This window comes from Arvicanthis niloticus, chromosome 13 (assembly GCF_011762505.2).
Source record: "Arvicanthis niloticus isolate mArvNil1 chromosome 13, mArvNil1.pat.X, whole genome shotgun sequence".
Taxonomy (NCBI): Eukaryota; Metazoa; Chordata; class Mammalia; order Rodentia; family Muridae; genus Arvicanthis; species Arvicanthis niloticus.
In genome coordinates, this window is record NC_047670.1 from 48,981,095 (window position 1) to 48,999,990 (window position 18,896).

The 18,896-nt window shown below is 52.2% G+C and overlaps 1 protein-coding gene across 1 annotated transcript; it reads right to left on the bottom strand.

The window, feature by feature from the left end:
• Nucleotides 1-454: 454 nt before the first annotated feature.
• Gpr20 (G protein-coupled receptor 20) lies at nt 455-12,462 on the bottom strand. Its single transcript, XM_076911478.1, has 2 exons — nt 12,376-12,462; nt 455-4,134 (listed from the first exon to the last, which is right to left on the bottom strand). The coding sequence occupies exons 1-2, from the start codon at nt 12,388-12,390 to the stop codon at nt 2,950-2,952; spliced, it is 1,200 nt and encodes a 399-aa protein (XP_076767593.1). The 5' UTR covers nt 12,391-12,462; the 3' UTR covers nt 455-2,949.
• Between the last annotated feature and the right edge of the window lie 6,434 nt (nt 12,463-18,896).

Sequence of the window (18,896 nt, forward strand, 5' to 3'; positions counted from 1 at the left end):
GGACCTGGTGAGATTCTGTGAGGTATCTAGGTGTTCCTCTATCTCTTCACTCTCTCCTTAGGAGTGTTCCTCAGTGAGGGGACAGGGAGGGGCACATAGGTCCCTTTAGGCTGGGTACCCCCACCAGCCCCCACCTGCCAGCTGGGCGCCGAGCCAGGCACAGAGAAAATAAACAGTGTTAATTTAGGGCCAGGACTTCTAGAGAAGGATGCTGTTTACATCGGATATAAATACACATTTCACGTCATTTGGTGTTCTGAAAATCTGGGCAGGGAAGAGAGACTGGTCACCAAGACCTCATAGCCTGGGCACTATGGGCCTGAGCAAAGCCCTCCTGGATGAACCCTTAGCCGCAATACCTCTGAAGTCGGGTGGTGTTCTGACCTTCCAAGACCAGGGAGACCTGTCAAGATGCCTTGCCCTGAAAACTCACTCTCTATCTCCAAAAGAGAGTTGGGGGGGGGGGCAGGGAAGCTGAGGCCTCACAGCCTCAAGAGAGGTTGTCTGGGTTCTCAGAGGTGGGAGGATGGTCCCAAACCTGGCTCTTGGCCCCTGAGATGGCAGCCAGTCCTCTTGGCTAGAATGGTGGCAAGCTCCTGCCTCGGTCCTCAAAATCCTTCACTAAAAGCTCTAAGGCTGAGAAGCTTCCAAGGCCCTGGGAAACACAGGTTGATGGTGTTACTTTAGACTTAGAGATAGGAGAGGAATCTGTTCATCCACTTTAGGGATCCCTCTCTTCTAGAAAGGATTATACCAGACTAATTGCAAGGTCCTTAGCACCAAGCCTAGTCATTCACCCTTTAGTGTGAATTAGAATGATAACAACAGGGAACCAGGATGCGGGAGCTTTGATGGGGATGGGAATGGGCAAAGATAAGACTGGTTGGTGTGGCATGGAACAGTGGGGTTGGGGTAGGAGACTGGGGCATGCTGAAAAAGAAGGTTTGAATGATAGTCATGTGAGGCCAAAGGGGCTGGTGTAGTTCCCTGTGATCACTGGCTCCCAGAGGGGCAAGCTCAGACTGATCTCTAAGCAAGCCACTGCCCTGCCTCAGCCTTCCTTTCCATTGCCTGCAGTCCCCACCTCTATGAGATCTGTGTGGATCTCATAGCACAGGAAAGAATCATGGTCCGAGGGGCATCATGCATCAAATCATAAGGACACAGGCTTGGGTTGCCCGGAAGAGTCATGGGAACTTGAGAGACTCCTTAGGATGGAGTCTGAGGTCTCTGGCCCAATATGACCTAGTATTTGGGGAAGGACCTCAGGATGAGGCACAACAGAAGCCTCTACTGAGGGTTTACTGGTGGTTAGGGGGGCAAAAAAAATGCCATGATTTTGCTACCTGTTTCTCAGGTATACAGATAGGAAGTAGCCCCAGACAAGGTTCTGCTCCACTGGCTTCATGTTTTTGATGTCTGAACTGCAGGTCATCCCAGCCATGAAATGGAAACCTAATTGGGATAAGAAGGGTGAGGGACGGGGACAGGGACGAGAATGGGGACAGGGACGGACGACATGACCAGCCTGGAGTAACAAAGTGCACTCCTCCCCCATGACCCCCACAAAGCCTTTCTTCTAAACCTCAGGTCCTGCTCCACTTTTTGTTTTGTTGAGTTGGACTGGAAGTTGGATCTAGGGCACACGAATGTTGAGCTAACAGTTTATCAGTGAGCTATGTCCCATGCCCAGGCTCCTTGCTGAAAAGTAGGGCCCTGACTCTCTTTCTTGCTCTCGCATAGCCCCCTGAACTCGGATATGGGTACCCTGTTTGGAATCAGTGAAAACTGTGTATCCTGCCCCTGCCCCAACTACCCCCTGTTCCCAGTTGCTCAAGTCCCAGGTCCCTGGAACACAGGAGGACTTCTCACTAGACCAGTGCACAGTCTGGGCCCAGATCTCATCTAATCTGCTTCAGGAACTGTGATGCAGAGCCTGCCCCTCCACTATAAACCACTCTCCCAAACAGCAAACAGGAGTCTAGAAGGAGCAAGAGGCAAGAATGACCGACTCTCTGGAATCCAGGATGGAGCTGGTGATTGGAGAATCATCTCCATGGGAGCCCTGGTCCCCAAGAGGGGAGAGCCTACAAGACAAAGAGGCCTTGGGTTGGTGGCCCTGAGTTTGAGTTGGCTTGTATCTTTATTCCTAGCATTTTCTACCATTGGACAGGGCTGTGGCCACACAGAGGCTGGGGCAGTGGTCAGTGGGTTCAGGATTATTCCTGGGTTGGGTCTTTGGAGTCTAGGAGGTAGCCATGGAAACAGGAGCTGGAATGCTGGAGACTGTGAGACTGAGTCTTGGTGTTGAGCCCACTACAATCCAGTGGTGGTGTCTGAGTCAATTCCCCCTTTGCATGCACACACACACACACACACACACACACACACACACACACACACACACACACACAGAGAGAGAGAGAGAGAGAGAGAGAGAGAGAGAGAGAGAGAGAGAGAGAGGAATACAATTAAAACTAGCCTTTTCATTTGGGGTTGCAGTAGTTCAAATATCAACCAGATACCCAAGTCCAACTCCTGGCACACAGAGGACCACCTTGTATTGCTATGCTGTGGTGTAGTTCACAGAGGCCTGGAGTGTCTCCACTCCCTGTATGTTCACCTTCTACTCTAGCTTATACAACTGCCTGTAGTGGAGTCTTCCTGTTGGGTTTAACCCTCCTGGGGGTCATCAGAACACTGATCTTTGTGCTTTCTCTGGAAGAGCTTCTTCAGGGAACAAGTTCACAGAGGTTAGGAGCAGCTCCTAGATACCCTTTTGAGTGGTCAGTGGATACTACATAGCCATAGGAAAGGCAAGCATCCAGCATTCATACCATTATACCCTATCTGGAACCCTTGCAGACATTGCTAATCAATCATAGCACAGTGGGCTTAGTTTGTCAACACAACACACTGGACAGCCATATCCAACGAATCAAAAGGAAATCAACTTGCTGTCCAGGACCGGGATATATCTGTCTGGTAACCTCCCAGAGCCTTGACCTTTGACCTTTGGCAGAGTACTGCTGTCGGTGGCTCAGGTCCGTTGGTCAAAGGCTGGGTGAGGGGGTGAGAACCGGTGCTGAGGATGTGAATGGGGGCTGAGCCCTTGGTACTTTTGTGCATGCTGACCACATCCATACTGCTGGGTCTGAATTCTTCTCCATGCTGGTAGAAGAGGCCTCGGACAGTGGCCTGGAAGCCACTGGTGATGAAACAGTAGACAATGGGGTCCATGCAGCTGTTGAGGCTGCTGAGGGTGACAGCCACATGGTAAGCCACGAGACTGGTATGGTAAGGTACATTGGGCCACAGTGCCCCAGCCACCTGGGAGGCATGAAAGGGTGTGAAACAGACCAGGAAGATGACCAGCACCGTGAGCAGCAGCTGCATGGCCCTCACACGCCGCTGACGGCCCTGGCGTAGCAGGCCTGGCCTCGACAGCGCACACATGATCCGGCCTGTGAACACGCTGATGACCAGCAGTGGCAGCAGGAACTCCAGAACGGTCAGAGCAAAGACACGGCAGCAAGATCGTCCACCAGACTTCACACCCAGTACAGACAGGGTCACAACTCCTGCTGCCAGCCACACAAAGATGCACACAGCCTTGGCACAAGCCGGCTGGCGCCAGCGACGAGAACCCTCGGGTTGCACAATGGCCAGGTAGCGGTCCACGCAGATGCAGGTGAGGAAGAGGATGGAACAGTGCATGTTGAGGAAGTAGCCCAGGACATGAGGGAAGGCGCAGTGTAGGCACCCGGGGGCACCGTAGAAGACAGCAAAACGCGTGGGTAAGGACAGGCCCACTAGCAGGTCAGTCACCACCAGGTTGATAGTATAGGTGACCGAAGGTGTCTTGGCCCGTGTGCGGCAGCAGAAGACATACAGTGCCAGTCCATTGAGCACCAGCCCCGCAAGGAAGATGGTGCTATGCACAACCATTAGTGCCAGCCACAGCTTGGGGAAGACAGTGTGCAGTTGCTCATCCATCTGGGCAAACAGGTGAAACAGGGGCGTCTCTGGCACACTTCCATTGGTCCATGCTGCTGCAGTGGTATTGGGGAGCACAGCTTCCCAGGACCTTGTAGACAATGCAGAGGGCATGGCAGTGATCAGTGGACCCCCAGCCTGGAAGCAAGCAAAGGAATTATGGCAGGTATCTGGCATTCCCCAACACATGCTTTTGTTTGGCCCATCTCCCTCCACCCAGACAGGGTATTGAGCACATGAAGCAAGATGCTGAGGTTCCGGAGATCAACCAACCTTGCTGGACAGACAAAAATTTTAATGGAGGACTGTCCTCAGACTCCAGAGAAAAGCGAACACACGGGCTTCCTATGCGACTTCAGGGCTAGCTCTTACATGTCCTAGCGGCACCTCCTCAGAGAAGTCCCTTAGCTAATCTGCTTTCTTTTCTACTCTGTGCCACCGGAATCCCATTGCCTTTGGGAGCATTGCAGACATAGCTAGTGCATGATGAACCAGTTCTGCTGAGACAAAGACTAGTTAGCCCATGTGGGGACTAGAAACTGCCTGCTACACCCCTACCCCACCCCCATTGTCAAGGTCCCAGCCTCTGGGCACTGGTCTATCCTTACCTTCTCTCGGGCCAGCTCCAGAACACCACTCTGGACCTTCCCTGGACAATGGGTGTTCAGCAGGCTGTATGGGTGCTGAGAGTTGGAGCCAGGAGGCAGGCAGGTCCCAGCAGAAGCTGCCTAGCTGCCTGGCCTCCGGTGTGAGTCAAATAAACACTGGACTCCGTGCAGGGTGGCGTGGGGCAAGCAGGGGGCTGGGCTGGAGCCACCCGCTGTTTATGTTCCTGTCATAGTGTTTAATTCTGCTCTGATTTATCCCTTTATTTAAAGAGGAAGGGTTAACAGGATCCCACCCCCACCCCAGCTGGCTGACCCTCCAAATATGGAAATTTTTGGGGGTTTTCAGGGGAAAGGAGCCTCTGGGAAGAGGCAGGGAGAAGAACTGCACATAAAGCATTGCTGGTGCCCACTGCCCCACCCCCCTGCAGGGCAGAAGAAGACCTTCCTCAAGCACAGGCTGCCTTCCCTATATCACTCTTGTTGGTTGACTGCTGTAAACAGCTCTACCAGTGCCTGGCCACATGGCCTCGAGCAGCAGGTTCCCTCTGGCCACTGCAACCCACAACAAACCACCAAGTCTTTCCTCCCAGGAGATGGGGGATGAGAGTCCAGTGTCTATCCTAGTAGGGTAGATTCAGCTTTGACTTTGAAGGGAAGGGTCTGGCAGGGCTGGTGGCCACTGCTATCTTTAGGCTCAGAGAGTTCACTGCCTGCTGAGGTCATCCAGCATGCCTTTCTGTCCCAGAGTCCTGTACCTGGACATCTACCCACTTGAGGCTTCTAGGAGGAGCTCTGTGCTGTGCAGGGCACAAGTCCCCTTAGGCGGAAAGTGTTTGCTGAGTAGATTGTATGGCTTTCCTGTGGCCTATGGTTCCAAGGCACCAGGCAGAGAGCAGGAAAGGTTTTCTATAGTTGAGAGGGAGTGTGGTGTAAGACCTGGTATTTCAGGGCTATGGGCTGTACCTTAGGATCAAGGACACAGAAGGTTCCCAGGAAGGAGAGAGACACCAATTGTTAGGTTCTTACTTTACAGCAAAGAAAATGCTGGGAGAAAAGACAGCAGAGCTAGCAAGGAAGACTACTCTGGGTTCTCCCTAGGCTCCTTAGGTGAGTGCCACAATCAGAGACTTGTAGTAAACATTACAGATCTCCCTCTGGGAGTCAATCCCAGGGTAAAGCCAATCCTCAGGGTCCTGCTTCTCCAGAAACTCCCCAGGGCCATCTGTGATCACCAGAAATGTTATTGAGATGCTGGGGACACAACGGCCCAGTGGCTGGGCTCTGGGGATCCTGAGCCTTGCTTGAAGGAGCCGTGTTCAGAATACCCCAGAGTCCCGTCAGGTGAGGAAGGAGGGAGGCACGCATACTGGTGCTCCAAGAATCTGAGTCCTCACTTTGAAAAAAGCTGTGTCCTGAACTGAGTGTCACAGTAAATCCTAAAACTTGCTCACTGAGCCACGATCTCAGTAAATCAATGAGCCTTGGTTCCTGTCCCACTCTGAGATGGGAGCTGGCTCACACACTGAGTCCTGATCTCAGTAACACAAGAAGCCTTCATTCACGTAACACTCTGAACCCAACCTTAGTCAAACATTGAGCGCTCTACTGGGTGTGGTGGTGGTGTACACCCTTATTCCAATACTCAGGAGGTAAAGGCAGGCATGTGTCTGTGAGATGGAGGTCAGCCTGGTCTACATAGTGTTCCAGGCTACATAAAAAGACCCTATGTGTGTGTGTGTGTGGGGGGGGGTGTTGTTGTTTTATTGTAAGAGCTCTGATCTCTCTCTGAGCCCGGATCCTGATTACATACTGAGACTTGATCCCAGAGATAGAATGAGCCCTGATCCTAACTAGATACTGTGTAAACTGAGGGGTTCCGAAGCACCTGGTGTATAAACTGAGAGTATGACTTCTCCAAGGTATGGTTGAAAAGGTTCTTATTGTAGATATGAGGGAGAGTGTACAGCCAGAGATGCCTGGAAGAGTCCAGAGCAAAGAAAGTAGCAAACTGAACATGGCCAGCAGACTAGACCAGGGCATGAAAGGAGATGGGAGTGGGGGAGGAAGGGTGAGAGGAGAGATGAAGAAAAGACAGCATGGACAGAGGAGACTGAGAGAAGGGCCAAGAGATGAAGACAAAAGAGAGACGGTACAGTCAAAATAGAGTTATTAGTGAACGGCAAACCAGGGAGGGTGTGAGGTGCAGGGAGGGGAAGCCCCTGAGCTGGAGAAGTTTAGGAAAGGGGTGGAGTAAGAAGAGCCAGAAAGTCAATGCAGACTCTGTAACAGGTACTCATGATTCTGAGAGAGCTGGAAGGCCAGCATGCACCTTGGTATGCTAACAGGCACCACAGATAGCTGTTTGGCCCCGAGTTTCTTTTGGATCTGATATACACAGACCCCCAAGCCCATAGACACCATCAGGTCCATCTCTGTCATATTGAGCCCTGATCCTGCATGTGTGGTTTCTTCTTTGTTGTACTCAGATACACAGGCATGTTGGTCCAGAACAGTTGCATACTGGTCCCCATCTCCGATTATAGTTATGTAGTGATCTTGCTCTCCTCTAAGACCTGGTCTCGTTTTCCTCACAGCTGGGGCCTCATGCTTGGGTGTGTGATCTTTCCTTCTTCCCTCCTTCCCTCCCTTCCTCCCTCCTTCCCTCCCTTCCTCCCTCCTTTCTTCCTTTCTTCCTTTCTTCCTTCCTTCCCCCTCTGTTGAGTCTGCCGCCTCTGTATCCATTATGACTTCCACCTCTGATATTCTCTCAAGTGCTCCCTTAGTTCCAGCCTCCCCTCACAATGAAGTCTTCAAGCATCTTTGAGTGATCACTCCCAGATTCCCCTGTCCTAGTGGAGAGGGTGTGTATACTGGGAAAGCCTGGAAGGAGAGGCACAAACCTGGCCCTTGAGGAAGAGGAAAGCTGCAAGCAAGCAGGTCACAGAGACTTGTCTGAGGCTGACAGCCACACCTTCCTCCTGGAAGGAGAAGGCTTCTACTGGGGCAACTATGCCTCTTTACCACCCTCCCTGCCTCCGTTGCTTTGGGGCAGAAAAGTCTGCTGCGGGCCTCTGCAGAGTGAGCATGCGTGGTGGAGGCTTGCTTGGCCCTGTTAACTTCTTTTCTTCCCTCCAGGAGGTTAGGAGCCAGAGCCCACATATTATAGGCCAGTTGAGGCTTTGCTGAGGGCAGGCTGTGGTGGGCTAGGTCCCCCAGATCACACATAAACAGCCTTCAGAGGGGTTTGCAGGCCCTTTCCCCCAGGAGCCTGAGGCTAGGTGTTGACCGGGGTTGGAGTGTCCCTCTGCTGCCAAGGCTCATGCCTGCTAGAGAGAAACTCTCCCTCTTGCAGGTATCATCCCTGCCCAGCTTCTGGGTGACCCTTCAACTTGGCCTTCTGCTCCAAACTCCTAGGATGCTGTATGTTGGACCCTCTCACCAGTCTGAGAACTTTCTGTGGGCTGTCAGAGCCCAGCATAGACTAGCCACCCTGTCAAAGCCGGCAGAGCAAGGCTGGTTTCTTTCCCTAACCCCCGTTGTCTAACCACTGTTCACCTTCCCAGAGCCCTGAGGGTTCCACTAAGGGTTGGGGTTGGGGGGAGCTGTTACTGGTTTTTGCCTCCAACTGTACCCTTCCTGTCCACCAACTGAGCAAGGGTGATACCTCTTCCAGGAAGCCCTTTGAAGTCACCCAGATTGCTTGGTTTGTCCCCAACCCAGCACATCACCACACGCCATGGAATTGTCTGCTTTGAGCTTGCTCCACTTCCACCTGAACGAATCCTTGGGATTCACGCCACCTTGTAGAGTCAAGACTCTGGGGACCAGCATAAATGGAGTGCTACCGAGAGGCCTGGAGGTGTTATGTGGCTCAGTGGGGAATGCCCACACCACCCACAAGAGAGTTGTAAGTTACAGAGAGCATGTTGACGGATCCCGAGTGGCCATGTCAGCCAGCCCAGGATTTCTTAGAGATGTCAGAAAGCTCCCAGGGACAGAACGAATTTCTTCTCAAGTCTCTCTCCCTTTAGGTCATGTTATATACCATGCCCTAAACTCTGATGGGAGTGGCTACTTCTGTCCCTCACGGCTCTGAGAACAAGGCTGTGTGGCATGTTCTAGCATAGGATTCCCTATTGGTCACCAGGGGCCATGGCTACTTCTCTCCTTAACCCATGAGTGGGGAATAGCTCGTCTTGGCTTTTCCTTAGGCTCTGCCCAAACCCATCCTGATGTCTGTATGTGGCTTCTTAGCTGTCTAGTGGCTCCACTGTTGCTCTTCTGGAGATTGGCTGCCCTGCCTGGCTCCACATGGGACCAGGAAGCTAAAGGGTGGCTCCGGATGCTCCACCTGACTTCCTGTGCCAGGCTTGGGAGGGGCAGGCACTGAGGTGCTCTAGGGATTGGCTGGGCAGGAGTATGAGAACTCCACAGCCCCAAGGTAGCAGCAGCTTTTATAGGAGAAGCAAGCCATCTGCCCAGGGTCATGACCCTGAGGACCCAATACGTGTTGGGCGGGACCAAAATCCACGTAGGGAGCAGGGCGGGGGTGCTAGTTGCAGCAACTGGGAGGTTCTTGGGGACTCTGAAATCACAGGTGTATGTACAAGTCTGCCAGGGCTCAGAGTGTAACTGTAATAAAGACCCACATGCCTTCTAAGGCCAAGCGAGCCATGGCTAGGGAAGCACCTGCTTGCTTATTTTTATTACTAATCATGATTTTTGAGACAGTCACATTCTGGTCCAGGCTGAACTGGAACCTACTATGTAAACATAGGCCAGCTTTGAACTCACAACAATCCTCCTGTTTTAGCTACCCAAGGGCTGATTACGTACGTGTGTGAACTACTGTGCTGAACTTGGTAGCATCCACTTCAGATCCAGGAGCAACTGCGTTCGATTGGCTTGAACTGCCCTTTGGTTTCCCCTCATTCAGTCTGGCGTAAAGACCCAACTTTCCCTGAGTCACCTAGCAGCTCTCTGAGGCACAATTAAGACCTTAAGACCCCATACCCTGCTTTCCTAGGACCTTAAGGCCGGGCACTGTTGTGAATAGGACCTGGGCTGTATCTTGCTGACTTCCCCCTCAAAGTCACAATCTGAGAAACTTTAGCTTGGGAATGGGACTAACAAGAATGCCACATGTTTCTGGGGAATCACACTTGGTCACACTCGGGAGTCCTGACGTTCCCAGGTCTCCCTGCCACGCTGGTTCCTTGCTCACCTCTAGCCTAGACAACCACAGCTTCCCTGTTCCTTGACACTGTTCGCCAGTTCAGCCTTTCTAAGGGCTACTGGGATGTGCAGAGTTGGGGGGTGGGGGTGGGGGGGCAACTGCTTAATTCTTCTGAGTGCCTGGTGCACATGGTCTCTGCTGGTTCTTCATCTCGGGCAAGCTGTTCTTTGTGCCTGGGTTACCTTGTAGAGTTTGCACACTCTGTTCCCCGTGCCTAAGTCACCTGATATAAGTGTTTAGGACTCATAGTCAATATCCCATACAACACTCTGTGAACCTCCTTAAGACCCTGGTACCTTGGATACACCCCCCCTCCCAGGGAAAAGTTATAATCTTATAATTCTTTGGTCCCTATGAGGATACCTCCAAAGATCTCACTAACCCCTCCCCCTCCCAAGGGAACCCCAAGTAGGTTTTGCTGACCCCACTTTGGTTGTGAGAGGCCTAGAGAGGCTCATTCTGATGCTCAGTGTCCCATAACAGGGGCCAAAGCACTAGGTTTGACCTCTGCGCTGTCCAATTCCCAGGTAGAAGCTCTACTGAAGCTGAGTGCACAAGCAGCCCAGGCCTTGTTGCCTGTCGTGTGATGGTTCTCCTCCACTGTGCAGAGGACTGGCTCGGTCTCCTATTGTCCCCTGCAGACTGTAGGTAGAGCTGGGAGTTCTTTCTGCAGGCATTAGATCAGGCTCAAACCCCAGCACTGGGGTCTTAAGGGATTCAGGCTGAGTTGGTTCCTCATACAGTTCACAGCTGGGGTGGAAACAGGGTCAGGAGACCCATCTAAGAGAGTAGTGTAGGGAAAGGCTGGACAGACACATTCAAAGCCCTAAGGTGGTAGTTGTGTGGCCCAATACTTTGTGGAAAGCCAGGGCAACCTAGGTACATCATGGCCTTGGGATTGACTAGACCTGTGGAAGGAGTCTTACTCAGACATCTTTGGACCTACTTCATCTCCTCAGGGGGCACGGCTGGAGCACTCGCCTTCCCTAGTTCATGCTCTGTGCAGCAGCTCCATGCCCAACAGTGTCATGTTCACCTGTTTCCCTGTTTTTATTTGCATGGTATCTGGCTGGACTGGAACTAGTGAGGGTGTGGCCGCGGAATTGTGTCAGGACAGCTGTGAAGGTTGCAAATAAATGCTTCCGAAAGACCCCTCTGGAGTTGGGCTTAGAGGCACACACCTGCAATCTCAGGATTTGGAAGGTGGAAGCAGGGGGATCACTGTGAGTTTGAGGTCTGAGCAACACAGTGAGCCTGGGCTACATGAGACCCTGTCTCAAAAACTAAAATCAACCAACCAGCCAACCAACCAAACCAAGAAATATAAAGCAACCCCCCCTACCCTCCAAGCCCACTGGAACCGGGTCTGATGCACACACTCTCTAAAGCTGGCACTTGAAAGCTGAACACAGGATGACCACTGCAGCTTTGAGCTCAACCTAACCTATAAAGCTAATAAAGAGTTTCAGGGAAGCCTGGGATATGGATTGAGGCCTTGTCTCAAAACAACAAACAAACATGAAAGAAAACCCCTCTGGCCTTCTGGGGTTACCATAGCCAACTTCACCTCACACTATCTTGTGCAGAATTGAAGAAATCCCTGAAGGCTCCCAGGAGGAAGCAAAGCTCCCTTCATTCTGACTGTGCTGACAGAAAGACCTGCTCAGCAGACACACAGCCAGGCAGCCCCTGGGGGGAGGGAAGCCCCTGGCAGCCATTGCTGAGGGGCAGCAAAGAGGCAGGCAATGGCAGGTAATCCCTGTGGGCTATGCTTTCCCTTCACCAGCCTCTCTCTCAGTCCAGCCTGAGGCAACCCAGCTGCTCCACGTCTGCCCCGCCAGCCACTCTGGCCACCAGCCAGTTCCCAGCCAGCCAGCCCCCTCGGGACCCTGCTCTACAGCCTTCTCACAGGGCAGCTACACCAGGGAAGCTCAGTCCGGAAGCATCGCTCCGAGGTCCTGTTGTGGGCTGAGCAGAAAATCCAGTGATGGGCCTCAGTAAAGAGGTAGAGGAAGGACCTAGGCTAGAGCAAAAGCCTTGAGCCAGGGGTGGGCAGATGTGGTCCCCTGTAGAGAAATTAGATGCTGCTCCAAGCCTTGTCCCCTTCTGATGCTAAGGGCTAGGGACCCAGAGCTCATCAAATACTGCTTGGATCACTATTTCCCAGCCCGGTCTGAGGGACCATCCCACTACCTTCCTTGACAGGAGAGGAAACTGAGCTGTTGGCTTTGGACTCAGCAGCAGTGTGTGATAGATTTCATGAATGAAATCCAGAGTGGGCAAGGTGGGTGAGGGTCACTGGGAGAACAGAAAGCTACCCCATGGGGCAGGGAGGGTGCCACTTCTACCCCTCCCCCTCCAAACTCACTCTTTCCATCTCTGCGATTGTCTCTGTGGCAGAGGGCTGTGAACTGGACTTGCTTCCTGGCACTGTTTCTCTTCCCTTCTCTTCTTCCTGAATCACCCAACTGGGCAATAAAGATACCCTGATCCGTGCATGGGGGTGCCGGAGGCAGCAGTGCCTGGGGAACTCACCAGTTCTTGCTGCATCTTCTCTGCGATGAAGATGAACCTGGGCTCTGAAGCTCTAGGTCTGCGACCAACAGACAGTGCCTTCCCAGGGCCTGACGTCAGGCTAGCCAGCTGCTTTTGGACACAGGCAGAGGGGTGGGAGGGGTGGGGGCGGAGCGGTCTCCCTCTCCACCCCTGCTGGACTGGCCGCCTGTAGGAGAGGGGGATGGAGAGAGCCTGGGGGGGGGGGCTGTCAGAGATACCACACCTTCCCTAGACAGAGGGTTGAGCCTTAGCTGTTCAGACCAGGAAGAGTGGAGGGGGGCAGGGTTGGCTTCTGGCCCAAGGCTATGGGTTGTCTTAGAACAACTTGGTCAGTTTCTGAGAGAAGGAAGATCTGCTGGGTGGGTCCTGCCCCAGCAGCCAGGGGCCTAGGGCATCCAGGCAGGTACAGTCATAGACAGCTGGCAGAGGATGGTCTCTGGGCAGGGCAAGGGCTGAATGTCTCTGGGGCTGAGGCTGTACAGGGCTGTTTGCTCTGCCAGGAGTTCCCTCTAGTCCTCTGCTCCTCGTGTCTAACACCCACGTCAATCACACCACAGTGCTTCCCTGAGCACCCACTCAGCAGCCATTCTCACACCGCTGATCCAGGAGGGCTATGTGCAGGAGGCCCCGGGTACCTCAGAACTCACATTGGGTGTGATAAAGAGTATAGGAAGAAGTGGGTGCCCAGTGGCAGATCCAGCCAGCCCAGACTAGAAGTGAGGGCAGGACTCTGAGTGGATAGAGGGAAGTGTCACAGGAGTGGGCTGCTGGGATGGGTAGAGGGAGGAAAAACCATTTGAGTAGGGGCAGCTGCATAGTCTGCAGGGCAGAAACCTGGAGATCGTGATGAAGCTGGGAGGGAGTGGTCACTCTCACAGTCTCAGCAGCCCTTAGGGGCTCAAGTGGTGGCTTTGATCCTTATGGGAACAGAAGGTTCTAGAAGAGGGTGTAATCCCCCAGCCTTAGTCCACACTCACCATAGTATCTGTAGAATCTCATTGTATTTGTCCCACGTGGGTAAATTGAGCCCCAGAAGTGCAGAAGTCCATGGCTTGTTAGGCCACCCCCCTTAGGTCAGCACTGCCTTCTGGTCCTGGAGGGAAGGTTTCAGGCTTCTGTTGGGCTGCAGGGCTGAGGGGTAGGGATTCAAACTCACTTCTCTGGCCAAGCAAGAAAAGGGCTAGAGGTTGGAGGAGCTCACATTTCACAAGCTGGCCAGAGGTGGGTCCAGAAATCCATGGTCCTCACCTAGAGATCAGTGCCCACCTGTTCCTTCTACACTCAGCCAGTGGCTGAGACTTTCAGTGCCTGGGATACCCGGCTGTAGCCTGGGTGCATAGTTCCTATCTCTGCCCTGTCTCCATGTTGGAACAACACAGGAAGGGGTGTGCTGGCTTTTCCTCTTCAGTGCCCTTCTGCCACCTCCAGGAAGCACCTGGGTGGGTCCTGTCCTATCACTTGGCAGGGTATACAAACCTGAGGAGAAGGAAGGGTGGCGCTGAGGATCAGGGGCCAGGGCAGCCCTGAGGCAGAGGTCTAAGCCTCAGTGGGGCTCTTGGCTGCTGCTGTGCTTGCTGGACTTTGTCTGAGGGGTGACAAGGTACACAGGTCATAGGTGACAGGACAGGTGCATGGCTGGGTGCAGGGGGGCTGGAAAAAGGAGATGGCTGAGGTTTGATGGAGCCCTAGGGCATTACTGGGTAACTTGGGGCAACGTGACCTTTGCAAGAAGGGGAGAAGACACATAGCTATCTGCCTCCTGGGGGCTAAGCGGGCCTCAAAGGGCTGAGAAGGTTTCAAGGGGTCTCACCATGATCCTGAGCAAGGTGAGCTGAGAGAATAACTCAAGCTCTCCAGCCTTTGTGCATTGACACCAACAGGGGAAGTTGAGAGACTCTGCTCAACTGCTGGGTCATGTCTTGCTTGCCATCTAGAAACACAGCCTAGGGGGTCCATCATTCAGCAAGAAGTGCAGGATGAAGCTGGGTGGTGGTGGCACACCTCTTTAATCCCTACACTTGGGAGGCAGAGGCAGGCAGATCTTTGAGTTCAAGACCAGCCCGATCTAAGGAGTGAGTTTCAGGACAGCCAAGGCGACACAGAGAAACCGTGTCTCACAAGACAGACAGACAGACAGACAGACAGACAGACAGACAGACAGACAGATGAAGAATGAGACACCCACAGTGGTATCTGTCAGGCACAGGCCCAGGGCTAGGTCTCATTCAACCTCCAAATTTTCTAAGGAGCTGCTGGGTTCCACTCTTAGGACAAATCAGAGAGGTAAAGTCACCTGTCCAAGGGTACGTAGTTAGAAAGAGGGGAGCCAGACCTGGAGCTGTCCCTTCTGTCAAGCTGCCAGTCACACATGAAGGCAAAGCCTGGCCTGCTTTCTCCATGCAGGCTTCAGAAGCAGCTCCAGGCCTAGTACTGGGCAAACTGTGGGCTTCTGTCTCTTCTAGCACATTGGCCCTGGGGACCATGTACTACCCTGATTTGGCTGGGCTTTCAGCTCCCTTGGTAAAACTGGACTAGGGTCAAGAGTTGGCCAAACCCCCTGCAGAGCCTGGACTGGCTTTCTATTTCAGACCTGTCTGGCCTCTGATGGTCCCCTGGGATCATGATAGCTGAGTCTGCATGGGACTACACAGTGGGTCTCAGTAGGACAGCCAGAGCCGCTCTCTAAACCACATTGCTGTGTGTGCGCAGAGCAGAGATGCTGTATGTTGTCCTGGTACTGTCCTTCAGGGGCACTAGGGGTACCAGGGGCACTAGGGGCACTAGGGGCAGGGGTGTGAAAGGGAGGAGGGATGCTGTTGGGTTAGATGTTCACTTTCTGGAAGGCCGGTGACAAATTCCTGGGGTTGACTGACAGGCAAGGCTCAGGGTAGCGTGACTGGGAGGAGCATCAGATGATGAGCAGCCAGTCAAGGTGAGCCTGGTAGAGGTTCAGGTCAGAGTCCCCGTGCCCCCCACCCCCCAAATCCGGGATCCTGAATCCAAATTGTGCTTGAGTAAAGGAGTCTTGAAAACAGCTTGTCAGCTTGCCTGACCTCTAATCTGCCAGAGCTGAGGGTGCTCAGGGTCCCTATTTTATTTGGTGTTATGGCCACAGCTTGCTGAGGGTCATGGTATATTTGACAAAGAGGCTCCTTAGGCCTGGTAGAGCCCTACAAAGGGCACTGTCCACATCTTACTGTCTTCCTGGACTCTACACCAGACACTGAGGTTCCAAGAGAACCAATGTTTGTCTTTTTTTTTTTTTTTTTTTGTCTCTCAATTATTTAAAAATTGTGTGTGTGTGTTGTAATGTGTGGTATGTGGTGTATGTGTGTGTGGTATGTGTAGTGTATATGAGGTGTGTGTGGTGTGATGTATGGTATGTGTGATGCGTATGGTGTGTGTGTGTGTATGGGTTTGTGTGTGGTATTTGTATGTGATTGTGGTGTCTGTGTAGTGTGAGTGTGTGTTTGTGGTGTATGTGAGGGTGATGTGTATGAGTGTGGTATGTGTGTGTGTGTGTTATGTGTATATGAGTGGTGTGTATGTGATGAGTGTGTGTGTTTGTGGTATGTGTGTGTGTGTATGTGTGTGTGTCTGTCTGACTTTGAGGGAGGTATGTGCACATAAGCACAGAGGAAGGTTTTGGATGTCCTGGAGCTGGAGTTACATGTGGTGGTGAGCTGTCTGGTATGAATGCTGGGAACTGAACTGGGTCCTCTGAAGGACAGTAGATGTTCTTTACTGCTGAATTAACTCTCACGCTCTACACAGGAGTGCAACAAGTCCCAGAGAAGCGGTTTTCCAGAGGAGCTGCTCTGTCTTCTTTCTCCAGACCAGGACACAAAACCTTGCTACGAGTTATCCCACACTAAGGCTTCAAAACTGAGGGTGCCCAGAGACACTTATTTCTCTGCATGTGTCTTAGAGTTTGGCCCTATCAGCAGCCTTGGCTCTATTTAGTCTCCCCACAGCTACCAGCCATGGATGGACCTCTGTCTCCAGCTTCATGGGCAGTGGCCCCAGAAGGGCCAGCTTGGGTGTCATCAGGGGTCCTTAGACTCTTTCCAGGTGAGTCAGCCTCTTTTCCCCTCTCCCTTCTCTTCCATGAGAGTCAGATGGGAAGGGAGGTCTAAGACCCCAGGGCTCAAGTCCCAGCTGTAGAGCCTCAGCTGGCTCACTGGAAAAGAGAGTAAGGACCAACCTGTGACAGATGTTCTTCCATGACCAGGGTCATGGCTAAGGCTGTGCTAGGGATCAAGGCTCAGTGTAAAATCAGAGAGAAGTGTTTGAACAGAGTCGAGACTCAGAGCATAACAAAGATCAGCACTCAGAATACTGTCCAGACAAAAGGAGCTCAGTGTGTGACTAAAGCCAAGGCTTGGTGCATGAACATGATCAAGGCTCAGTGTGAAAAATAAGATCAAGGCTCAGTATGTGACAGGCTTAGGACTCAGGGTGTTATCAAGATTAGGGCTCGGAATGTGACTAGAAGCCGAGCTTAGTAGTTAATAAAGGTCAGATCTTAGGCTGTGACCAGAAGCGTGGCTCATAGTTTCTCTGGCTACAGTTGTCCATCTACAATCCTAGGGCTTGAAGGGCTGAAGCAGGAGGATTGTTGAAAGTTCAAGGCCACCCTGATGTACACAGATTTCCAGGCCAGCCAGGATGACATAGCAAGACCTTGTCTCAAAAGGGAGTGGGGGCATAGAAATGGCTCAGTAGGTAAAGGTGACTGCCATCAAGGCTGACTATCTAAGTTCAAGTCCTGGGACACACATGATGGAAGGAAAGTCAATTCCTGTAAGTTTTCCTCTGACTTCTATATGTGCACTGTGGTTGTATGCACTTACGTGAGTAAGGTTGGAACTGGCCAGCCAACCACAAACACAGGAGGACACCATACTGATGTCAGCCACAGTAGTGTGGCTACCTCAAAGACCTCTTAGGGGTTAGGAATAAATACATTTACCACAGTAAGAGAAACCCCTATCTAAGATGAACTGAAACAAGCTGAGGATGTGAGGGGTTCAGGAGCAGGCCTGGCTTAACCCACCAGGCACCCAGCCTCCAGCTGTGTGAAACTAACAATCAGCCTTGGGAGACCTACCATCCTGTCTTCATCCACCTGTCCTCCACCAGGACTCTGAAGAGGTGCTGTCACCTTACATTATAGCTTTGTTCAAAGCTGGAGATGAACAGTTACCCTCTGTGATAAGATACAGCTTGTTCTGTTCTTTCTAAAGAACAGTCTGGGAATCAATCTCACTCTGTGTCTCTGTCTCTCTGTGTCTCTGCCTCTTTCTATTTCTGTTTCTGTCTCTGTCTCTCTCTGTCTCTGCTCTCTCTCTGTCTCTGTCTATCTCTGTCTCTGTCTCTCTCTCTGTCTCTGTCTCTCTCTCTGTCTCTCTGTCTCTGTCTCTGTCTCTGTCTCTCTCTCTCTCTCTCTCTGTCTCTCTCTGTCTCTCTCTGTTTTGGTTTTTGAGAAAAAGTTTCTATGTAGCCCTGCCTGCCTTGGAACTTGCTTGTAGACCAGGCTGCCCTCAAACTCAAAGATCTGCCTGCCTCTGCCTCCTGAGTGGGAAGATTAAAAGCATGTGCCACCACCTTCCGGCTTTGATGGAAACTTCCATTTCCATTATGTGATGAGGGAATCAGAGCCCCCAAACCTAAGGCAGTTGGCACCTCTGGCTGACTTTTGCTTAGCATCACTAATCAATTAGGCTCAAGTTTCCATCCAGTTTGCAGAGATCTTCTCATGGTCTTCAGGTGTCAGGGGGATAGACCAGAACAGCAGGCGGTATAGCCCCAGGATGGGGTCCAGAGTTCTGGCTTCTTGTAGTCTCTTAACCTAGAAACATAGGAGTGAAAAGAAGGGTTAGTGGATCCTCACCTACAATGGTTCCTGAAGGAGCTGGGCTCTAGGTTTGGAACTTTCAGCTGGGCCTGTTGGAGTGACACTTCTGGTCGGGGTCATCTGCAGAACCACTGACCTGCTACCTCTTCCTGCTTGGTGAGACACTTGAAATCTGCAGGATCTATACCTTATACTTGAAAGCTGCAAGACCAAGAGTCTGGACTGGAAGCCAGGCCCTATGTCCTACATGTGGCTCCTTTCTTACAGCACACAAAGTATAGCAGATGCAGGGAGCGAGGAAACCATCCTTATCAAGGTCTTTGGGTTTGATGGTGACAGTCCCTGTCCCGAGGACTCTGGTCTGATGGAGGAGACAAGAAGGTGACTGGGTTATAGGTACACGCGGGAAAGCCAGAAGCAGGTTACTTAGCCTCATTCCCCCCTGCACTATTAAGTCAGCAGCTCAGGGGTGCTGTGTGAGCAGTGTCTGAGATGCTGGATGATCTACATGGAGTCCCCTATGCTATATAGCTGCAGCTGGAGGGATGTCATGTTCTCTCAGGCACTTTGGTCCAGCACAGGTCCCAGGGCCCTAAGTAGAGAAACACTAGATGCTAGTGTTTTCACAGAAGCTCCAGGATGA